Source organism: Musca vetustissima, unplaced genomic scaffold (genome assembly GCF_032173495.1).
Source record: "Musca vetustissima isolate MV318-11 ecotype Yass unplaced genomic scaffold, APGP_CSIRO_Mvet_v1 utg1756, whole genome shotgun sequence".
Taxonomy (NCBI): domain Eukaryota; kingdom Metazoa; phylum Arthropoda; class Insecta; order Diptera; family Muscidae; genus Musca; species Musca vetustissima.
Window position 1 is genome coordinate 56,885 of NW_026878454.1, and position 23,831 is coordinate 80,715.

General features: G+C 33.4%; 1 protein-coding gene across 4 annotated transcripts in view; it reads right to left on the minus strand.

Annotated features, from left to right (window-relative positions):
- Positions 1 to 2,567: 2,567 nt before the first annotated feature.
- Positions 2,568 to 23,831, minus strand: part of LOC133323193 (inhibitory POU protein) — a 42,247-nt gene continuing 20,983 nt past the window's right edge. For 2 of the 4 annotated variants that reach the window (XM_061532144.1, XM_061532146.1), the window contains 5 exons: positions 4,733 to 4,910; positions 4,490 to 4,630; positions 4,165 to 4,396; positions 2,975 to 3,132; positions 2,568 to 2,917 (listed from right to left, as the gene is read on the minus strand). In XM_061532144.1, the coding sequence (XP_061388128.1) occupies positions 2,856 to 2,917; positions 2,975 to 3,132; positions 4,165 to 4,396; positions 4,490 to 4,630; positions 4,733 to 4,910 (771 nt within the window). In that variant the 3' untranslated portion in view covers positions 2,568 to 2,855. Of the gene's footprint in view, positions 2,918 to 2,974; positions 3,139 to 4,164; positions 4,397 to 4,489; positions 4,631 to 4,732; positions 4,911 to 23,831 lie in introns of all 4 variants that reach the window. The other 2 variants (XM_061532143.1, XM_061532145.1) reach the window with 1 other exon arrangement.

Here is a 23,831-nt window from a genome sequence, read left to right on the forward strand (position 1 = left end):
TTTGTTTGTAGTGTCAGTAATTTAAAATACCAATCCAGAACATTGTCAAAAATATATATATATTTTTGAAATCGAATTGCCTAGTATAGACGAATGAAGCAAGTTCAAAAGAGAACGATAAAAATTGCCGCAAGTAAATTCGCCTAATATAAATCAGGACTAAAATTCAACTAGCTCGTTCGACGCTTTTCACCACAAAGGTAGAATACATGTATTTATATGAATGTTACCGAAATACGTCGAACGTACAAAATTTCAACTTTGACAGAACGTATTTTTTCATTTTTTCTTTTGTTGAGGAAATATGAAATTTCGAATGGAAACTTAAAATATTTGGATTAATTTAAAAAATTTTCAATTTTATTTGCGGTTTGTATTATTCGCTTGAAGATATGGATTCGATGTATTTGGGTAATACGGCCATACACAACATTTTGCCTTAATGGGGAAGTTGAATGAGACTACCTTGTATAATTATGCATGAGACTACCTTGTATAATTATGCCACGATTTCGAACGAAGCAAAGTTTTTTTTAGATGTATTAAGGGCCCCATACACTATAAATCATGCCGTCATGCCGATGAACCCCTTTTTGTATATGTGAGATTGACTAGTGTATGGCAAACTCTTCAATCACTATTCCAAAAAATCGATGTTTGTCCCAAAAATTGCATTTTGAGTCGTAAATTCAGCTGTTTTTTTATTCCGTCACAATTCTATTATTTTTGTACACAAAACTATTTACTGACAACATTCAAAATGAATATTATTCACCAGATTGATAGGGTTTCATTTTCAAAATCAAAACTATTTTGATTTTCTTCATGCATTGTGTGTGTCACACATACATAAATAAACTTTCAAAAAATAACACATACTATTATAAATGCTGTACGGCATGATGTATAGTGTATGGGGCCCTTTAGGTAGTCGCATCGACCCAGTTGTTTGTAACATTAATTGTCAAAACAAATTGTTGTAAATTTTAATTCGCCTTAAATACATAAAAAAATATTTTTTTTAATAACATTTAAATTTCGTGAGTTTTTCTAATTTTACTTCGAGAGAACCAACAAAATGTTGGTTAATTTGTCCCGCTAAATATTGACCGATCATCATGAAAATATCCTTCTTATTCGTTTGCCTGACCCCCTTCTGCGTATAATTTCGTGGTTTTCGGGTCATAATTCTGTAAATATAAACCAATCACTACCAAAACCAATAAAAGTCATCTTAAGCAAGAACCGAATCTACATGAAAAATCTCCAGAACTCAACAATGGAACTTATTGAAAGATGCCGACACAGAAAATTTGTTTTGTTTTTAAATTATGATGGACAGACGGACACACATGACTACAACGATTCTGCTAGTTGAGAGATGATAAACGATATACGAAAAGGATCTAGAATCAATATATCGTGCAGCTACAAACTCTTGAGACAACACATACTTATAACATAGAGGTATAGGGCATAAAACATTTTGTTATGATTGGTTGAATCAAATTTGCTTAAATTTTGATATGTCAAGGCGAATTGAATTTTGTTTGCCTTGTTTACAAATTTTGACATATAATGTTACCAAAAAAGTTGCTTTTTTTAGTAATTCGCCGATGCGACTACCTAATATATGTGCCTTGATAAATTCCATAAAATTTTATGTATGTATGTCGATTGACATTTTTCGTCAAATTAAAAAATAATATTTTCTAAGGCTCTACATTGTTCTCAACAGCCTTACCTAAAATTCAACTAGCTCGTTCGACGTTTTTCACCACAAAAGTAGAACACATGTATTTATATAAATGTTACCGAAATACGTCGAACGTACAAAATTTCAAGTTGAACAATTTCAACTTTGACAGAACGTATTTTTAATTTTTTTCCTTCGGTGAAAACAAAAACAAAACATTCTGGAAATTTGAAATTTCGAATGGGAACTAAAAATTCGTGGATTAATTTAATAAATTTTCAATTTTGTTTTTGCAAAATAGTCAGGCTTAATCCCAGTTTGTTGTATAGTCTTCCCTGCCTTACCCCTCGGCGGACAATGCCATACATTCCCCACTAATAAATAGTTGTTTTTTATAAAAACAACAAACTGGGATTAAGCCTGACTATTTTGTAAAAAACAAAATAGAAATGGTATCCCAAATAACTCGCCAACACTACTGAATTTTCAATTTTGTTGTGCGGTTTGTATTATTTGCTTGAAGATATGAATTCGACGTATTTGGGTAATACGGCCGTAAACAACATTTTGCAAAAGTGGGGAAGTTGAATATTTTTGTACGCCCCGTCGGATTTTAGGTAACGTTGCAAGATTTAACAATGAATGTTGCAAATTTTTATTTACATATATCTTTTAGAGGCAGGGAGTCAATTCTTCCCATACAAGTCAAGAACGATTTTACGTGAATGTCAAACTAATGGGGTTTTTAAACCCAATGCCCAGTTTCTTGTAACTCGGAATCCGACAACCCTAGTTGGGGACATACGTTAAGTATGCCGATAGGTGACATGTCCCTAAGTGATAACTGTTTACATTCCGATTTTCAAGAGATTGTAAGTTCTTACCTTTACTTGTAATGTTATTGCATTTGATATGTTGGTCCATTGTTTGCATTGATCGTTCCATAAATAATCGCATTTGATTGTTGGCATATTGAGGGTGAATCCATGATTTAGATCGATGTAAATAATAAGTGCACGCTCGCTGGTGTTGGTCATCTCCATGGTCATCTTGGGATCGGGGGTGCTCACATCCTTGTCTTTTGGGGTTAGCGGTCGCCGAGCGGCTAATGTGTGAGGGAGGAAATCTACATGTAGTGGTCTCCAGGGAACATCGGCTATCAGTAACCAAACCCCGCCGATCCGTGTCCAGTCATCGAGGGTGTAACGCTGCTAACTATACCTAATTGTGTTGATGCATTAGTTGATTGTCATTGTTGTTGTGCAGCAAATTTCATACGTTTTTGTTTTTGTCTCTGATTACAGAACCAGACTCGTACCACATTCTTCTTCAGGTCCAGCTTCTCGGCAATGGCAGCTATCTTCTCACCAGACGGCCTCGGTTGAACGGCAAAGTACGCTTCCAGAGATCGCTTTTCAGGTGCCGCAATGGAAGTCCTTTTTCTTGAAAAAAGACTCGATATAGATTACTTTAGAAAAACAAACCAAAAAAAGCAAGTGTCTAGTATGGGCAAATGCATGTGGAATAATAGGTTGAGATGTTGACTCATGGTAAATAGTACGGATACATATGTAGTACAATTATTGGTAGACCTAAATATATGTACAGGTGCAACAAAATGTTATGTGTGAACAGAGTTTATTAAGAATTCGTCACTTGAAATGATAATGTTACGATAATTTGAGTACCCATAATGTCATGCAGATTTTAAAATGCATCAGCATAATTATTGTCAGCATAAGTATTTAAGTAATAATGCAGATTAAAAAATGTTTAAAATATCTAAAGTGGCTATTACGAAGGTGAGTTCTTTGTAATTATAGAAATTGGTCATTAGATTTATAATTTGCCTTCGATTGAAGAAATAACTCAAATACTACGTCTGCATACAACAAATTCGGGTAATGGTAATCTGTTGAAGTAAATCGAGAATGTACCAATACAGACAATTTTCAAGGATATTTTTTAGTCAATGGATAAAAGAAATATTAATTTAACGAACAAATGGCCAGAGTCAACATGTTCAGGAACGTTTCTAAGAAAATATGAACGTATTGCCATTTTTTATAAGAAATTTACAATAAATTCATTCACTTTATCTCAATAATATGCTTTTAACCGGCATTTATATTAGAACTTTTTGTCGGGTTAACCTTCTCTATGAGGATTTAATTATATATGTCAAATGAAATGATGTAAACTTACTATAATATGTTAGAATATATATATATATATATATAAATCAATTTGTTGCACCGTAGATACATTTAAATGTATGTTTATATGTGTTTTGTGATAGTATCGCAACTCCAGTTGTTAAGGATTTTTAATTTATTGCATTCGAAATATTACGAAGAATTCCAATTGAATAGCCCAATACTTATCACACGACTTTCCGAATTAAATTTCCACTGGAGTCACGTAGATCATGTCTTTTGTTAAGCAACATTAACCAGAACGCTGTCTACCTTTTCTTTTCGCCCGCCGGAAGTACACTTGGGGCATCAGGGTCTCTTCGTTTATTTTTCGCCTGTGCCTCCGCCTCCTCTAACCAAGCCTGTAAGATGGGCTTAAGGGCTATCATATTATTGTGCGACAATGTGAGACTTTCAAAGCGACATATTGTACTTTGTGAGAGGGCCCCAACTCCAGGTAACTTTAAATTCGCTAGTGCTTTACCGACATCGGCTTGTGTGACACCTGCAATGAAGTCGATTAACATTGTTGAAACAATAGATCAAATATATTGGCTTGGAGCTTGGGCGATATCGGCGAGAATGTCTATATAATCACCTAATTTTATCCTTCGTTGCTTAAATCTCTCCGCAAATGCTTCAAGTTCTCTAGGATCTGTATCGGTATCAGGATGGAGGCCCGCCGCCGCAACAGCTGCCGTTATCACAGGATGATGTACTGCCGAATGACCATGATGTCCTACGGGTTTAAAGTAAATGGCATTAATGATTAAATTGTCAAATATTTTATTAGAACTGCATAATATACTGTAAGAGTCCTCTTTGTTTTCAATAAGCATACCCGCAGAGTGTCCACTTAAACCGCTCGGATGATGATGACCCATCATATGGTTCATACTGTGATAGGATCCGTGCAAATGCTGGTGCGTAGGCGTTAATGGCGTTTCTGAAATGGGTGCTAACGTTGTCATCGAGCCCGTTGGATCCAACATATCTAACTGATCCATTGTGGGATGCATCTGAAACAATTTGAAGTTAAACATTAAAAGAAGAAATTAAAATGGTGATATCAGAATGAACGGAATTTATCAATGTCCATATGAGTCGATTATTTTCTAATTCTTTTCGAATTAAAATTCTTTATAAAGTACCAATATCTATATTCTTAATAATGTACCAATAACTAGTTGATCGAAGAACGTAAAGTTGTAAGCTCCATGGAATTCGAAATCATTGCCGGTCAAAGAAAAACATCAGAACAAAAAATGATTTAGATAAAAATCTGAATACAAACGTGTCCAAAAATGTAAATGCAGAATTAAGAGTGATCGTAATGTAATTGGTAGTGTCTTCGGAGGCTTGCCTGGTTTACCCGAAAACAAAAATATGGGATGTTGGAGAGTAGACATTTTTAATATATTAAATGTATAAAATTATTAAATATTCGAATGAAAATTGTTTAGTTGGAATCAAACAAAAAATTCGTGGGAAACTATGCAATTTTCTTTCCATATAACAAAATGTTAGCTTTACCATTGTAACCAGGGGATTTAATTATTGGAGCATTTACCCTGATAAATTTTAAAATGTTTTAATGGACGTGTACGGATTATTTATGCCATTCATAAAATATTTCGATGGTTTTTGGATGCAGAAGGTAGAAAAATTTAAAAATCTATTGTTTATCTGAAAAAAATTAACTAAACATCATTTGGAGATTGGAATGCAGAACATTTGCGTCTGCAAAAACAAAATTCGAACTACCTCTGCAGTAAATACGTATAATGGAGTGTTGGGATAAACTTTGAAAAGGTCACTTTTTTCTTAAAATAATAAAAAAAATAATACAATTATATGATATAAAAACGATTTATTTGTGGATATATTTCATTTTCATAATGAAACAAATCCAACTTTCTGTACGCCCCGTCGGATTATAATTAACGTTGTAATTCAATTAATATAGTCAGTAATGGAAGCAGCCTGCAAATATTTTTTAATTTGGAACAGGTTCCTCGGAATAGATTAGGTTTATGTTTCACTCTAAGAATTAATATTTAAGTTTAAATTTCAATTAATTTATAATAATTAACAATTTAAAAATTTCAACTAATACATTTGATTTTCAATTAAACAATGAAATTCGAAGTGACAGCATTTATTTGCATCATTCGTGTAACCGTGGCTGCTAACATTAATTCAATTTTATTTCTATTTTATTAATAATTTAGCTATTTAAATATACAATCATAAAATAGGAAAATGTAAATTTTCGCTTTTTTCATACATCTCAAAATGTACAAATGCCGAAATAAAAAACACACTACTACAGTGGTACACCACTGTATTCAAAGTGGTCCTATCCTAAATAACTTGTACAATTTTTAAATTCATGAAAAAAATTAAACTGTAAACTCTGGAATACCCAATAATTATTGATTGAAGTCTTTTTCCATTATAATATTATCTATACATATTATCTGTACATCTTGATTAGGCATTTAAGAAAAAAATAAAATAATTGTTTTCAAAAATTCAAAATTGTGTTTTGACTGACGAAAGAAATAAATGCATATTATTTAAATATTCGCCATTCGTTTAGGGGGATATTGTATTTTTTTAGTAAAAAAATTGTTTTGCCATTCATTTAATATTATGTAACCACATAATTGCTCAATTATAATTATATTCGAATTACTTATTAGAGTTCATTTATTTGAATATCATCTATACCCAAATGTATGTATTTATGTGTGTGTGCAGTTGTGTCTATTTCATTGTTTAGTGTATGAGCGTACTTAAATTAATTACTAATTTTACTTTAAAATTGTTTTTACATAGTTAAATACTAAACACTCACACACACAACCATACATATATCACACAAAATTACAATTTCGAATATCCAGGAGGAAATAAATTGACACATAGTAGATGGGGACAGGATTATAAAACGAGAGTAAGGGGAACTCACATAAATTCTGCACACAGTGCGAAAGAGATGGAGCAAGAAAGGGAGAGAGAGATATTCATACATATACAGTGAGCGAGGAATTGAAATGAATAGGGGGCGAAATGGATAGCGGGCGGCAAAGGGCAATAACAATAAGACAACAATAATACATAATGTCGTTAAAGTGGAGCTCTTCAATTATAAACCAATCCCAAAATTAGAAAGGCTTTTATTGGTTTCACCCTTGGCTCTATCTATTCGAAATGAGGCTTTATTTATGCACAAGGCACAGGATTGCCAGTGTGTGTATCTCTTGGTGTCGTCTGATGGGAGCCAGTCAGTACGCCGTCGCACAAAATTTGCAACCCCTTGTTTTATATCACTTAAAAAAAAACTCAAATCTCAACTATTCTACGAGTACTACAGGGGCTGTACACACATACACACACCATCCATTTATATATACACACACACACAGAGGCACACATTCAGGCAAACAGAGGGAAATCATTTGAATCTGGTCTGTGGTTGGCTAGAGTGGCTGTAAAATGTCAGATGATGGGAATGTTCGTTTAGAATTGAATCAAATCTTTGTTGTTGATGGGCTTTGCTGCTGTTTTTGTTGTTGTTGGTGTTCTCGCTGTTGTTATTGTGCCGCTTTCACCATGAAAATCAGCAGAGGCAAAATAACAAAAACAACAACAACAAAAACCTTACAAAGGACTAACAATGAATGCATTTTCATTGGGAGTTCCATAAAGAATTCCATGTTTCACAGTGTACAACAATATTGATAAGAATTTAAACACACATACAAACGCACACAAACCCATACACACATATATACATAGTAAAATGCCTACAAAAGCCTACACTTAACCAACTGTGATGTGTACATACAGACACATATACACGTATTTATATACATACATACAAACATACATGGTATATAAGTCGATGAATTTAACGAACAAATATTGCGACACGTAAAGAATAGAGAAATTGTTCTTTACATGAGAACATGGACCAAACCATTTTTCGTCGATTGTATAACCCCACCATCACTTTAGTTGGAACATATTGTATTCAAACTCCACAATATGTAAATATATGTATATAAATGTATATACACTATGTATATGTATAAATATTGGGAAAAAACATACAAGTTCAAAGTGCATACAGTCAAATTCGCCTATTGGTAACAATGAATAATATCGATCCATGTCTATATAAACAGCTGATAATTATGGTTGTTTTAAAATATATATGGATATCATCTTATTTGCGAAATAGATCACAGGTAGTTATGTTTGATGATTGTCACTCCAAATCCATTGATGTTCCTTCCCCAAGGAAGTCATTTAGGCCCACTCCTCTTTCTTCTATTTATAATGATTTGCCAAATGTAATCATCCATTCCAAGTTGCTAAAGTATGCAGATGATGTCAAGTTGTTTATCACCCATAATTCTATGAAGCAATTTGATATACTTCAAAACAATTTAAATAGCTCTTTTCAATGGTACGAATTAAACTGTATGGATCTAAACCTAAGCAAATGTAAGCATATGTGTTTTTCCAGATCTTCTACTTTAACAAGGCAATACAATATTAATGGTACTGTTTTATCAACTGTAGATTCATTTGTTGATCTTGGTATTTAAATGTTTCCAAAATTAAATTTTAATAATCATATAATTTCTATGGTAAATAAAGCCCACGGTGTCTTAGGATTTATAAAACGATGGGCTTAAGGATTCTCTGATCCCTACATTACAAAACAACTTTTTAAATCTCTTGTGCGACCCATATTAGAATATGGCTCTGTTGTATGGGATCCCCGATAAAATTGAATCAGTGCCGAAACAATTTCTACTTTTTGTACTGAGAGGTTTACATTGGAATAGTGACTTTGTGTTGCCTTCTTACACTAGAACTTAAAATTAATTCGATTGCCTACATTAAAAATTAGACGTATTATGTTGAACACTATGATGACAATTAAAATATTAAACGGTATTATAACCTCAGACTTCCTAATTTCCTCCATAAGAATAAATGTTCCTTTTCGATCCAGTAAATATTATCAACCATTATACGTAGATTTTCATCGCACAAATTATTCTATGGGAGATCCACTTAGTAAAATGTGTATTGATTTCCATTCGGTGTATTTTAACGTAGACTTTTGCATGAATATAAAACTAATAAAATTTAATATAATTGTATTTTTAAATGAATAATACAACATAATAACTGGATGTTGAAGTAGGTTTCTGTAGCTGGTTTTCTATCCCTTCTCATATTCCACCAAAGTTGCGGATTATGGTGTGTCGGCAGGGGTGGGAAAGTAAGGCATGGGAGCGTTCGAAAAAAATAATAAATATTACTATAATTTAGGACAACAAATGTTTTTATGCATTTCTGACCTATAGGATAGCAATTCCTAACAAAATTATGAAAATATTGATTAAAAATTGCCACAGAAGTCAGCAAAGTAATGCAATGTGTGTTTATACGTAAACAAATAACAGCTGACAAATCCACTTCATTTCATTTAATACTAGTCTAAACAGTTAGGATTTGATATCTCGATTTACAAATCGAGTCGATAGTCTAAAATCGGTTTAATGTATTTTTGGTTAAATACAACATATTAATGCACCGCAATACAATAGTTGTGTACCTGCAATTTTTTTTTTGTTCCCGAAACTGAAAATGATTATGAATTCAGGATATTTTTGAACAAACCTCATAATATATCTCAAACATTGACATTTATTTTTCAATTGCCATTTCGTTAACTTGAAAATATTTCACCTCACTAGATCCAACGATTATTCCTACTCTGTTCGACATGAACCTTTGCATCCCAGTGGGATTCCTCTACAATTTTTTACCCAAGGTATAATCTGGCCTTGCACTCCTATATTTAAAAAAAATGAATAAAGCAATGATGTGATGTCTGTGAACACTGTTATTTTTATAATAGTTTAACGATATGTGAAAGGACATTGAGAAGAATACAAATTATACTATCATGTAATTATAATTATTCGAAAACATTTCATAAAAGGAGAGAAAACTGTTTCGACGATTAGATTATGTATGAATGTATGCGAACGTTCGGGAGTGTGTGAGTGTGTGGGAGGATGCCTCTGTATGACAATGTAATCGCGTTGGTAGGCATCCTCCAATGGACTTTTATTGTAAAGCCCATATAAATGGAAACACCTCAAATGTAGGGAGCCATCCTACCCACACCACTGAAGTACGAATCATACCATTTTTAGTTTATAGAAACAAGTTTTCAAAACGCTTGGGAACACGGTTTTCGGTGCATAAATGGGCGTACAACAATGACAATAGAATATTTTGTTTTATATATGCACATTTCTCGTATTTGTGTTTGAAGCATTTAAATTCGATTGCATTCGCAAATAGAGTATCGGCTCTTTAATTTGAAATGAAGCATAAATATGATTGTATACAAGTCTTTATAATAATTTCACATTCTTCCTAAATTGTCGAAGGCAAAATATATCATCAATATTTACAATAAACCCTTCCAGTTCGTGTCAATTTCGTGTCGTGCACGATTTTGGTACATAAGAAATACATGATACGATACTGTACCAAAGATTCGTACTGCAAGAATCAACTATTTTTTTTTTATTTTTCGGGTATCATTAAGGGAAATATCGTAGTAAATAGTTCTACCATGAGTTTTTTATATATAAATCCAATAAATAATGTTCATTTATTTATTGATAATCGTGAAAGTCTTTGCAGTCAAAGCATACTGTAAGTAATACTTTCACATTCGTATAACATTTTGCGGACTTAATTGCAAATAATAGAAACACAATATTCCCTAATTGAAAACAATAAAATGTGAAAAACAATAATCATCGCTCTAACTGGCAAAAACTCAAAAAAAGGCGGTTACAGCTTTAATCGTGACTAAGTGCATTATCTCGATTTAATTGCTAAATTGAGATCAATATACCTCAATTGATATTAATTAAATTAAATCCACACAATATCTCGATTTGCTCGAAATCATATGCTAAATCGAGATAATTTCATATACAACCCTGATTTTGCACCAAATAATAACGACTTCTTCTTAAACTATGCTACAAAATACGTTACAATTCAAAGTAGTTGTCTACCAAAAAATTGGGATTTGTTTAATTTATTATGAATATAACTAAAATATAAAACAATTTTTTTTACCTGGTAGGATATATTCCTAAAGTTCATTATACTTCATAGATCAATATAGATTTGGTCCATATGTCTGGAAATGTATTTTGTCATTATTACGATGTGGTATCATTTGGATAATATATAAATATTCAAAAGATTTTTCAATCCCCCACAAACGTGCAATGTGCTTGTATCGAACAACAATATGAACAACAGTTTTCATTTCATTTGCACTTTTCCCACTTTTGCCATTGAAGGATAAGATACAAAAAAAAAAAAAAAATATTGTTTAAAATATGCAACGAATTTCAATAATGAATAACTAACTCGACAAACAAAAACTCACACCTTCACAAGTACTTAAATATGTACACTTGTCCTAGTTTACAAAAAATGTCAAACTTTTTACTCTTGCCACTCTTGAATATGAATGAATGAAATGAATTTTTAAAACTTTTGTTGTATTTTCTTACAACTGCATGCAAGAACAAAATAAACATTGATGACTGATCATCAAAAAAGTTTGTAAATTAGATATAATTATGAGAATATAGAAATGAAACGAGGAAGGAGGAATTGACAAAAGCATAAGTCAGCCTTTGTATAAAAAATAAAGAAGCGAATGGCTCAGAAATTGCTAGAATAACTAGAGATCGATAAATATTTATAAAAATAAACAAACAAAAAAATAAAAAACTCAAAAGTTTGAAAATCACTTGAAGGAAAACTTTAACTTCGAAAGGCTTCGAAGAAGAAAACCAGTATATTTTTGCATTATGTGAGGAAATATCAAATTGTAATGACATCAGTCTAAACCAAATGACCATGGATATAGGGTTATGTTGACCAGTATACGTCTATATCACATAGCTAATATTTTGTGATCTATTCAGGTTGATTAAAATATGTGGAAATATCTCTATATTTTCCCAAAATTGTGTTTTTAGATAGAATGATGTACATTTAATCGATTTTAAAGAAAATTTTACAATTGGTCAAAATTTAAAAAGTTGAGTCGATCAGCAAAATCTTAGCTGTGTGATATAGACGTATACTGGTCAGCATAACCCTATATCCATGGTCATTTGGTTTAGACAGATATTTTTTTCGATAAAATTTTTTGTTTTTCTACTCAAACAACTGATTTGATATATTTTCATAATTTTTTCAGGACTTGCTTTCTATTATGTAGGTCAGAGATGCAAAAAAAAAAAATAAACATTTGGACATATTTTTCTTACTCAGCTATTCTGAATATTGACTAATATTAAAGCATACTTTAAAGAGAAACTTTTATTATATCGTTGCAAAAGCAGGATTGTATTTAAAACGATCACGATTTAGTATAGGATTTCGAGCAAATCGAGATTTAATTTAATTATTTATGGATTTAATTTTGTGTGGTAAATCGAGTAAAATTCCCAGTTAGGATTTGATATATCGATTTACAAATCGAGCCGATTCCGAAGGCATAGCCTAAACGCGGCTTTGGCATAGGAATTCGTACAATTCGAGATAATGAGTTGATTTAATTTTGTAAGGCCTTCCGAATCGGCTCGATTCATAAGTCGATATATCAAATCCTAACTGTTAGGCTAGTATTAAAATTAAATGAATTGGATTTGACAGCTGTTATCTGTTTATGTACACTTTTCCCTGCTTTCCTGAATTTTGTGGCAATTTTTCGATCAATATTTTCATAATTTTGATAGGAATTTCTCTCTAGCATAGCAAACAAAATTGTTTGTTAAGCAGTTATTTTGAATATTAACTAATTTTAAAGCATACTTTAAGGGGAAACCATTATTTTTGGGACAAAAGCCGGATTGTATTTGAAATTATCTCGATTTAGCATAGGTTTTAGAGCAAATCGAGCTTGATTTACCAATAAAATCAAGAAGATGCACTTTATGACGATATAAGCTATAGTATAAACGCGCCTTAACTCGTTGTAATTTGCCGTGGAATACTATCAGAATGTGTTTAAAATCGAAATATGTAGTTTTATTCTTGAATACTCGGAAATAAATAATCGGAAACAGGCCATTCTCCGAACTTTATCAAATATTCTCCGTTGTGAAAAATACTAATTGAATATATCAGCCCTACATCATACTATAATAATGTGATATTTCCAATCAATTGTCGTATCCGAATATATTACTACATGTTACTATCAATATTAGAACACCCAGCATTACAGATACATATATGTATGTACGTATGTACATACTTATATGTCGATTAGCTTTAACTATAGATTCAATTCCATTAACATATGTAAGTAAATAACATAAACTCGAACGATAATTGCTAAATGATTCTTCGTTTTTTTTTGTCCAAATCATAACAAGCGAGCAAACATCAAAAATCGACCACTTCGACGGCAAATGTATCGACGACAGAATTGCAAAGCCAACAGACCACGCAACCGCCATTAATTGCAACAAACACTAATGAGTAATTTTCAAGTAGTTTAAATATTTACACAATTGTAATTTGCCCAAACAAAGAGCACAACGGATGGGCTTTGTTTGCACTCTTGTTGGCCCGGCCGCTTGGGACTGCATACTTGGCGGAAGGAGAATGAATGGGTGTATGGATGGATGGCTGGCTGACTGGATGCGGGGCAAAAGTGCTGTGCAAACATCACGAAGAGAATCTATTGTCAACCATTAATAATATTTCGACAATGAATAATAATACTACCGACGAGTGGGTAACACCGCATTTCAGTAAGCATCTGTTATTATTCCAAACAAATCAAAACAAGTGCAGTGGGGCAACAGTTGTAGTGGCACAGGATAACAACAACCACCACCACCACCGGAATGAACGGCCCTCTAACCACAGTGCTCAACGAACGAGCACACAAATCTTCATAAATTGAAACTGTGGCTAGGCCAAAATTGAAAACAGGTTGGGGTGTGCGACCGACCGATGCGAATGCACTGCGGTACTACCGCACGGTGCCGTAAATGGGAAAATGATACACTTTATTTTTACGCGCTGTTCACAATCGTAAAACAACAAATTGCCACATAAATATGGGGTGGTTTGCCACGTAATAGATTTTGCTTTCATCCTTTGGTTTGTTTGGGTCGCTGCTTCAGCTTGGAAGACAAGGCAATTTTTTGATGATAGCACTGAGGAGAGGTTTATTGTATCCCTCTGGGTGTTGTAGAATTCACGGAAGTTAAGAAGGAAGCGACAGTAAATGCTATCGAATAAATTGCAACGGATATTTTACGCTATATCTGTCTTTTAATGTGCAACAGTCTTTTTTAAATGTTTTTTTTATGTCGGACGGGCATTTACCACCGATACAAAGTTTATACAATAATTTGTTATTACAAAGTGCGACATTATCGATACTTTGTTCACTGCATGGTTGGTGCACATTTTTTGTAGTCAATTGGTAAAAATATTTGCTTTGGTGGTGTACTTTTTTAATAATTTAGACAGTAGTTCTGTGGTGCGACTCTATAACTCTTTCACGGTATAACGACATAAATAAAGTAGTCGCTAAACCCTATCGATACATATAAAAATTTTAATATAATATTTTTAACATGAAAAAAAAAATTGTTTTAGTTCTATCCATATTTGTCGGCGACGGCAAAATTTTTTGCAGAATCACATTACCGTGGTGCGATTCTGTCGTTGTTGTACGATAGAAATGCCAAAATGCGATCATGTAACTGTTTGACGAGATAATTACCGATGATAACCTATAACGCCAAATTTTCAATTGCTGATGATTTTGTTAATTAAGGAAAATATTCGGTAAATTAACGACTAAAATAAAGTAGTGGGACATCCTGTCCTCAACGCAGATATTCGCAAACATTGCCGTATTATTGAGGCCAGTATTCGATGGTTTGAGAATGAGCGGTGCATAAATTATCTTGAGGGGCTCCCGGTAAATTCGAAGACGTTTGACAAGGATAAATGGTTGGCAGGTCTAGCTTCACGCGATCCTGTCAGTCCTCTTGCTAACTTAGATGGTACTAGGGTTAGTTGTGATCAGCGTAAGTCTGAGATTTTAACGGAACAGTGCAGGGAGCGCTTGGAAACGGGGGAGATTTATGTGACGATCTGTTTTCCGCCAAGTTAGCTGTGTCTGTCGTTTACCAGTTCATTTTCTACAAATGTCTCCTCTGTGGACAAAGTCTCTCTTTTGGAAAAAAGTGGATTTGTTGATTACAGGTCCTTTGGTTTTGTGCTTTCACGCCAGTCATCGCGAAAATCGTGTGGTGACGTAGTTTTGACCTTCCTTTAAATCATTATCTGAATTTAGGGCTTGGAAAGAGGCGCTGTTAGTTCGCATACCGAAGCGATGGTTCCGATCCCTCTCAGTGTGATAGCTACAGGCCTATTTCTCTTCTCGCCTTTTGGAGAGTGTTTTGAATCCTTTATTATATCCAGGATTAGCAGAACTGTTGAGGATAGGAAAATCTTTCTACGCTCCATGCCTTAACGGTTTTTGCTAGCTTCGTTGGATAGGAAGTACGGAACTATAGCTGTGACGTTAGATATTTCCAAGGCTTTCGATTCAGTCAGGTATGATGGAATTTTACTTGTAGAATGGTCGCTTATTTCCTTATTGTATTTCCTTATACAATACAATATTTTTTCGTGCGACATTCCGGCACCTCCCCCTGGTGGTCGTCTTGTTTATTCTAATTTTAGGAGGTTTCACCCGGTTCTGAAGATAGGTTCGGAACAGGTTTTGGTCTCTGATAAACTGAAATACTTTGAAGTACTATTTCAGGAGAGTTTCGATTTTATCCGCCATATAGACTACATCTTTAAAAGGAGTAAAGTTTTTTTTTTTTTGAATATGGTAGGGTCTTGCGGATGATATGCGGTCTTTCCCAGGATATTGTATACCACATTTGTCACAGATATGCCAAATGTTGAAATGGCGTATTTCACACAAATTGAAATGTAAATCATAAAATATGTTCAAATCTTTCACCGAAACAATTTACCCCCCGTCCAAATTTATTATGCAAATTAACAAAGATTTTTTTCCACTCCCTAGTAAAACGGCACGGCATGTCATTACAAAATACTTTCGTTTTCCCTGTGTTCTTTTTTCTGTCTTTTATCAATTAAAGACAAGTGGAAATAGACAGCAAAATCAAAGCTTTAAACAGTATTTTGCACTTTTCAGTCCACTTGTAGTCACTCACCCATAACAGGGCGGACGGACATGCAGACAGGCAAATCGACTGGTAGTGCTATAATAAGTTTCTGGGTTAACATATTGTCAGGGTAGTTAACGCACGCAAATACAACACAAAAAAAAAACGATAGAAAAAATCACCCTCTTGAATTTAACGCCATAATTTTATTCACATATTGTGGTCCCCGTACACTTCATTTAAACTTATTTTCATCCAAATGCCGAAAATAGAACTTAGGTACACTTTTGGGAAACATATACCAACCATCGTGACTACATGCTTCCCACCAATATACCTTCGGTTTTTATCGCAACAACTGGTAACATCATAAGGCAACAACCTGCGGCAGACAACCAACCGACTAGGAAAAACGTCGACACTACTTTGGCAGCATCTCACGTCGCAAGGGCAATAAAAGAACAGTATCTTTGACCGATGAGGTGGGGGGAAGGGCAGAGGCATCATGGGACAACAAGTGTAATGGAAGAAAAATGAGCTGGGATGAGTTACGGATGCCAAACATGCGTATCAAGCTAACAAGGAACAGGTTACACACAAACACACACATTCACTTTTATTCTCCGTTCGTCGCTTTCGTCCGTCCGTCTGTCGAGGGGAACCAAAAGGTATTACGGAAAGATGCATTAAACACATTAGCCGGGGTTATAACCTTGCTCTTTGCTGCGGCATTGCGATGATGGTGGTAGCGACAGTCAAACCCACCAAGGTGGGTTAAAGAAGGGCACACAATATTATGATTTATTTTTATTACAGCGGGTAAAGTGGTGTTTTACGAGTCGAACAACGGCAGCAGCAACAACAAAATCCGTAGTTTGCAATGATGCTGCAGGCGCAGCAATAGCAGACAAGCACTTGCTACACTCGAACATGATTGTTAATTCGTTGGGTGGATTTTCACTTGCTTTACTGATGCGGATACGGATGTTGGGTTATTATCGTCCCTTTTTGCTTTCATTTATTGGTATTGCCTGGGAATTCCTTAGGGATTGTCTAACAAATTGTATAGCATAGTTGCCATAAAAAACGACTTTGGCTCTACAAGTTCACTTTCGTCTGGTTTTCAACATGTGTGTGTGTGTGAGTGAGTTTACCCATAGACATATTGCCACCGCTAAGGTGTTTTAGAATGCACAGTGATTTAGAATTATTTTATTTTCAAATTCAAATATTTTATTTTCAAACCAAAAAACTCATAGTTTTATACTTGTACTTTCAAAAATAATCAGTACAAAATTCATTATTACAAAGAAAATGTCCTCATTATTATTTGGAATCACTTGAGCAAATATTTTGAAATGTACACTACGTCAACAAATTTGAATATGTTTTATTCTTATTAATAATAATTGTTCCTCAAATATATATATATATATATATTATTTATTCTTCAAACAATATATTTGACAGTCAATGAAGACTTCGAATTCGCCTCCCGTTAGACCTTATTTAGTAGGCTATGTTACGAAGTGTGTTCAATAACTATCAAATCATATTTTGAAGCCTATAAGACGTCAAAACGAAAATATTAATATTTTTCAATATTCTATTCAATTTTAATTTATACCGTCTTTTTAAAGCACATTTGGACAATTTTATGATTTTAAAGAACATTTTCAAGCAACTTATCTTACAAAATTATAAATTGTGTTGTGGATTAGCTATTTGTTTAACAACAAAATTATGAAAAAATGCTCCTTGGCTTGTTAATTACCCTGGTTTCTACAAGAATAAGACTAATAATACCGAAACGTGTTAAACGAAGTACGGGTCGGACCCAATGGATATATGCCGAATCTGTGTAAGTATTTGCGATCATTATCTCCAAGGATCCCATTATTTTGTATAGCTTTGTATCTCTTTTCAGGATATATAAAGAAACTTTTATGGATATTTAAAAAAAAATGGTCCTTTCATACATAAGTGTTCCATTCACGAAAGGATGCAGTTAGCAGCTACCTTACGATTTCTAGTTGTTAGTGGTTTTCAGAGGATAGTGAAAAATGTTTTAAATATAAGATCCTAAAACTAATTTTTCTTTTTCTGTTAGGTGTGTGGCTATAAAATGATAATTCGACCTGCAGACCAGGATCAAGCCATGGTATTTTTATTTGGCATATGAACCTTACACGAACAGTGGCTACGCTTTAGAACCATTTTTGATGACAAGTGGAGTATGGATATTGTCAACATCGATATAATAAAGGGCACACCTCTACAAGAAACATTATTGAAAGCACTATTGGAAATCTTAAGAATAGATTTCGATGCTTGCAATGCCCTACTTTATAATCCTGAAAAGGTTGTGCAAATATTTTACATTCGAGCAAACTCAAAATGCAGCATATGGACAATCTTCGTATAAATACTTCTCCAAGATGGCTTGGCCAATTTTTCACCGTCCATCCATCCATTGGTCTGAGAATCACATTGTATGCTATTTATTAAAGCCAAAAATGGATGATGTCGCGGATCTCTCTTAGACATTCCATTTTTTAAAGAGTTTTATCTAGGAGACGGTTAAACTTCTCGATTGAAAAATTATTATAGGAAATTATGTTAATTATGTCCTCGAGCGCAAATTATCTTAAGATATGACAGATCAAGGTTTTTATTTATTCAGATAAATTAATTTTAGTTTTCAAAATTTTGAGATGACATTATCACTTGCTGTAATGGTACCACATCAAAAATCGTACTCATTTCCCATAAGAATATTGAATGATTTTATCATTTTGTTTTCAAGAAAAGTAAGTTAATATCATTGTTATTTAAAAGTTTTTTTTTTGTATAGAAGCAATAGCTTCTGGGGAGAATATCCCAACAAAAAAACTAAGGGAACTGATGAGGATCAGTGGCGTGATCCGAAACTATAGTCTTCCCTGACTATTTTGCAAAAACAAAATACAAATGGTATCCCAAATAAACCGCCAACACTACTGAAGTTATTTACAATTGTAACCAATATTTTGAACTACTAACTTATAAACGTGTTAAAAGAACCCCATGCAGATTCCAGAACGACACATAGACAATTAAAAACCCAAAGATCCACAATTGTAGTCCTAAAAATTTAGCCCCACGTTATGCCTAAAACAGCTACATATTTAAAATTGAATTATTCGAAAAAAAAAAACAATTAAATACATCGTTAAGTTCAGTTAGACAAACTCTTTAAAAAAAATACAATACCAAACTACAGACACTCAGATTGAAAATTGGGCTGGGGCTCTGAAAATAACGAAAATTACGCGAGTACTTTGAATGGAAGCTATGAATAAACATATGGAATAAGTCTCCTTCCCATCGCATGTAATGTGCTTCCAGCGTACTGTGTGAACGACTGAAGCCAATGTCCAATGACATTATTGGACCATCCAAATGCGGCTTAAGGCCTGGCAAATCCACCAAAGAAACCGACACATACCACCTATTCGTCGACTATAAAGCCGTATTCGACAGTCCCATCCGTTTAGAGGTGTTTAAAGTCAGGTCTGCGTTTAACATTCCTGCAAAATTAATACGGTTATTTAGCAGTTAAAGTCGGAAATGACCTCTCGGAACTCTTCTATTCCGAACGAGGATTCAGACGTGTGACCTGTTTAACATCCTGCTGGAAAAGGTCATACGAGATGCAAATGTGAACAGAAATGACACCACCTCTCGCCAGACCAAAAGCACACTCTACAAGACGCTACAATTACCCGACGCGGTAATATTTTTAAGCAAGCTAAGTAAGTAAGAAGAATTATCATTTTGTTAGATTACTACACTGATTTCTCCTTCAAACTGCATTTAGCTTTCACAACATTTAATATTTTTAACGATTGTAAATTTAGCAGATTATTGTTACTAAAATAAAGTGTCCTGCAATTGTTACATTGTACTTAAAAACTAAATAGGAATACCCCAAAAATGTGTATTGAGTTTATCCCTTCTAAAACACTGTGCACCATATGTAGAAATAGTTATCTATTTATCTTTTTTTTACATTCGAACATATTGTACATTTGGTACCAACTTTTATATTGGGATTTATTAGTTGATGTTGTTTTTTGTTTTGGTTATTCATTTCAAGTAGCAAACAATCGCAAACAACTCTATGGCTTGTAGCTGCTAAATCGAAAAATAATGTTTCAACGTGTGGCAATATTGGAATTGCATTAATGTGCTTGTACAACAACATCATAGACAATAGCAACAACAGCAGCAATGACAACACTCCACCCCTTGCACACTCCCTTTTTTCTATTAGACTTTCTGTCTCTTGTCTGTCTGTCTGTGCGTCCATCCATTGTTTTGCAACACTTGTTTGATGTGTTAGCTAACCCATATCAATTCCTCATTTGTCTGTTCTGGACCCTTTTTATTCATTTCTAATTCTATTTTATTCGGTTGTTGTTGCTGTTGTTTTTACTATTTACCCCTGCTTTGTTGTTGTGAGTCTGTTTGTGTTTTTTGTGTGTCCTTTTTGATTCATGCTTTCTGCTGTTTTTATTTTCGGTTAATGGAAATCTGCGTATAATCCTCCCCGAGTTGATAAGATGGGCGGGATAAACTAGTTATTGCCATTAATACGATCAATTTGATGTGCATTTCGGTGTCGGCAAATACAATACAATGCTCAAATACTCGTAACAACCTTATTGAAAACATTAAAGCTTACCACTGTTGAGTGGGTGAGCCCGGCAAGTACTTAACGTGCTGTTTTTGCCTCATCCTTGTTAGCACCGGCCGGGACTATGGAGCAAAGCGAGTACAACAAGTACTTAATGCCTTGTTTCGCTTTTTGCATTTTTTTGTTTATTTTTTGTTGCAGTGTATCTACCATTCGCCGCCCCTTTACCATGACAGGTTGCTGTTACCTTTGACGGGCTGTGATGTGTTTCTGTGTCTGTCAGACAGACAGACGGACTATCTGTTGGACATTAAGATGTTCTTAAAAAGGTTTAAATACTTTTTGAGATGTCAAAGTTTTCGTTTCGTGGGTGAATACGTGCATGAGTGAGTAAGTAAATTTAATGGAAAGTGACTATGGGGTAGCGTCATCATCAGATTTATCAATAAATGTAAGCTGCTTGTATAACTTTAATTCGCTTTGGACGCCATGCTTTGAAAGCTAAGAAGCATTTGCCGGGCAATATTTACATTTGTATTTTCAAATCGATGAATAGGACGATAAGTGCATTAAGTGTTTAGTCCCTTTGTTATGGGTCCGGATGATGCACTTATCTATCTATGTATCATTCAATTTGAATTTGACACATGACAGATACACCTGTCAATGTAAGTGAAGTAGTTGATACGATTTTAAATTATAACAAAAAGGGGTTTGAATAACTTTAAATTATTAGGAATTTATTATACAAAATGTGTTTAATATCTTTTTTTTGTGATTAAGTAGTATTTTGAAATGACAATTAAATTGCAATAATATATAGTTGATACGATTTTAAATTATAACAAAAAGGGGTTTGAACAACTTTAAATTATTAGGAATTTACTATACAAAATGTGTTTAATATCTTTTTTTTTGTGATTAAGTAGTATTTTGAAATGACAATTAAATTGCAATAATCTTTCCACTAGAATTTAAATTAAAAATGCACCTAAAACCTACAAAATATCAATGAGTGGACGTTGATTTGATGTTAAACTGGACTCTTTTTCTACAATAAGTTCACTTTTGACACCAAATCCTTTTTAGACTCAAAGTCCTAACTTATGGGAACTGTGTACTTTAATGTACTAATGCCGGATATTTGATCGCAAATCACAATACGGAACTGTATAATTTGCATTTTTTATAAGGAACGAACTCAAAATCTAATCATATATATTCTCTTCAGCCAGAGTGGACCATTTTATGGAAAACATTTACGAACATAGGAGTCGGTATTGAGAGACCCTTCAGTATTTACAACCCAATCTGATGTAAAACATTTAAGCCAAACCTACTATAAAAATTATAGCATTATAAAACGGAATTTATAAAACAACGTTTTCACTAAAATTCTAAATTTGAGGTTTGCGTTTTTCCGGCGAAGATTGGTAGACATTTATTTAAATTTCTGACTGTTCCTCAATAGTCCGATAAAATAATAAACTCGATTTTTTATGAAAATGACTTTTAAAAAAGTTATGGTTTCGGATAGGTAGGTATGTCATATACGTCAATGTTTTCCGAAGGAATATCTCTGCTATATAGTGACTAGAAAAATTGAGAACCAAATGTCGATTTATTTCATTTTTATTTGGCCACTGATGGCTTACATGGAAAGATCAGGTGGAAGAGAACATTTCGAAACATTGTCTTTCAAATTGGAAGAGTTGCGCCCAAGATCGACGCGTCTGGAAATCTTTTTTAACGAACAAATGTTCTGCCCGAAACCAGCTATGTAAGTAAGTGTCTGTAGTTTGGCATTTAGTTTTCTCCAGGCAAAAATTTATAATGACACAAGCCTCATATAAAAGGCTCCATTAATTTTAGGTATTTCGAATGTCCTTAAGGTGAGGGTATATCGAGTATGGATTATCGAATTTAAAGAAGTTTTTACTTATTTTTTTAAAGATTTTGCTATAATATAACAATTTGGAATACAACTATGATGTATTTTAGGTGTTTAGGTTCACAATTATCCAAGTGTCGTCCTGGAATCCGAATGGGTTTCTCTCTAAAGATAATTTGGGATTGGGGACATACGTATCCCAATATCGTATAATAATTTTTCAACCGATAAGTTCAAGAAGTCTTTTAGAATTTATATATATATATATATATATATTTTTTTTTTTTTAAGTTGCACCACTTTTAAGAGCGGGAACATACGAATTCTTTATCCCTTTTTTCTTTACATAATAAAAAAGATTTTAATTTATTTTATAAACAAATCCGAGAAAATGATAACAATATCCGAATTATTAATCTCCATCTAAATAAGACATTTTAATATAATAAAGAACCATGAAATTTTTGTTTAATTTATACTCCTTATAAATCGTGGACAATTTGTGGTCAGAAAGCAAATAAATAAACCGGTATATACATGTGGGTAGTGTTTAACAAAAAATACCAACACCATAAACACACATATACATAAATATTTTTTTACTAGATGCCCAAGGAAACTCCCACAGCAAGTACTTGTATGTACGAGTTTGAGTGATATGTTGTGTATATGTGAGTTTTTTTTTGTCTCACATTTCTCCATATGTTTTATGTCCACTTACTGTAAGAATGGTATTTCAGCGTATTTTATTTTGTTTTTGCCTCTTTTTCGTTGATAGCAACATTGACAAATTTCACTGACCATATTTTTCTGTATTTTTTTCTTCGGTATGTGGCCTTTCGTGGTAATGTGACGTTTGAGATGTATCATAACATATTCTGACAGCCGTAATTTCATTAATTTGTTCTCAAATTGTCATACAATGGTCATAAATCTGTACATAAATAACAAGTCGGAGAAGGTTTTTGAAGGACATTGTCTTTTTTGTAGTGTTGTATTGGATATTTCTTACTAAGTTTGGATTAGATAATTTTTGATAGGTTATGTCATGCTA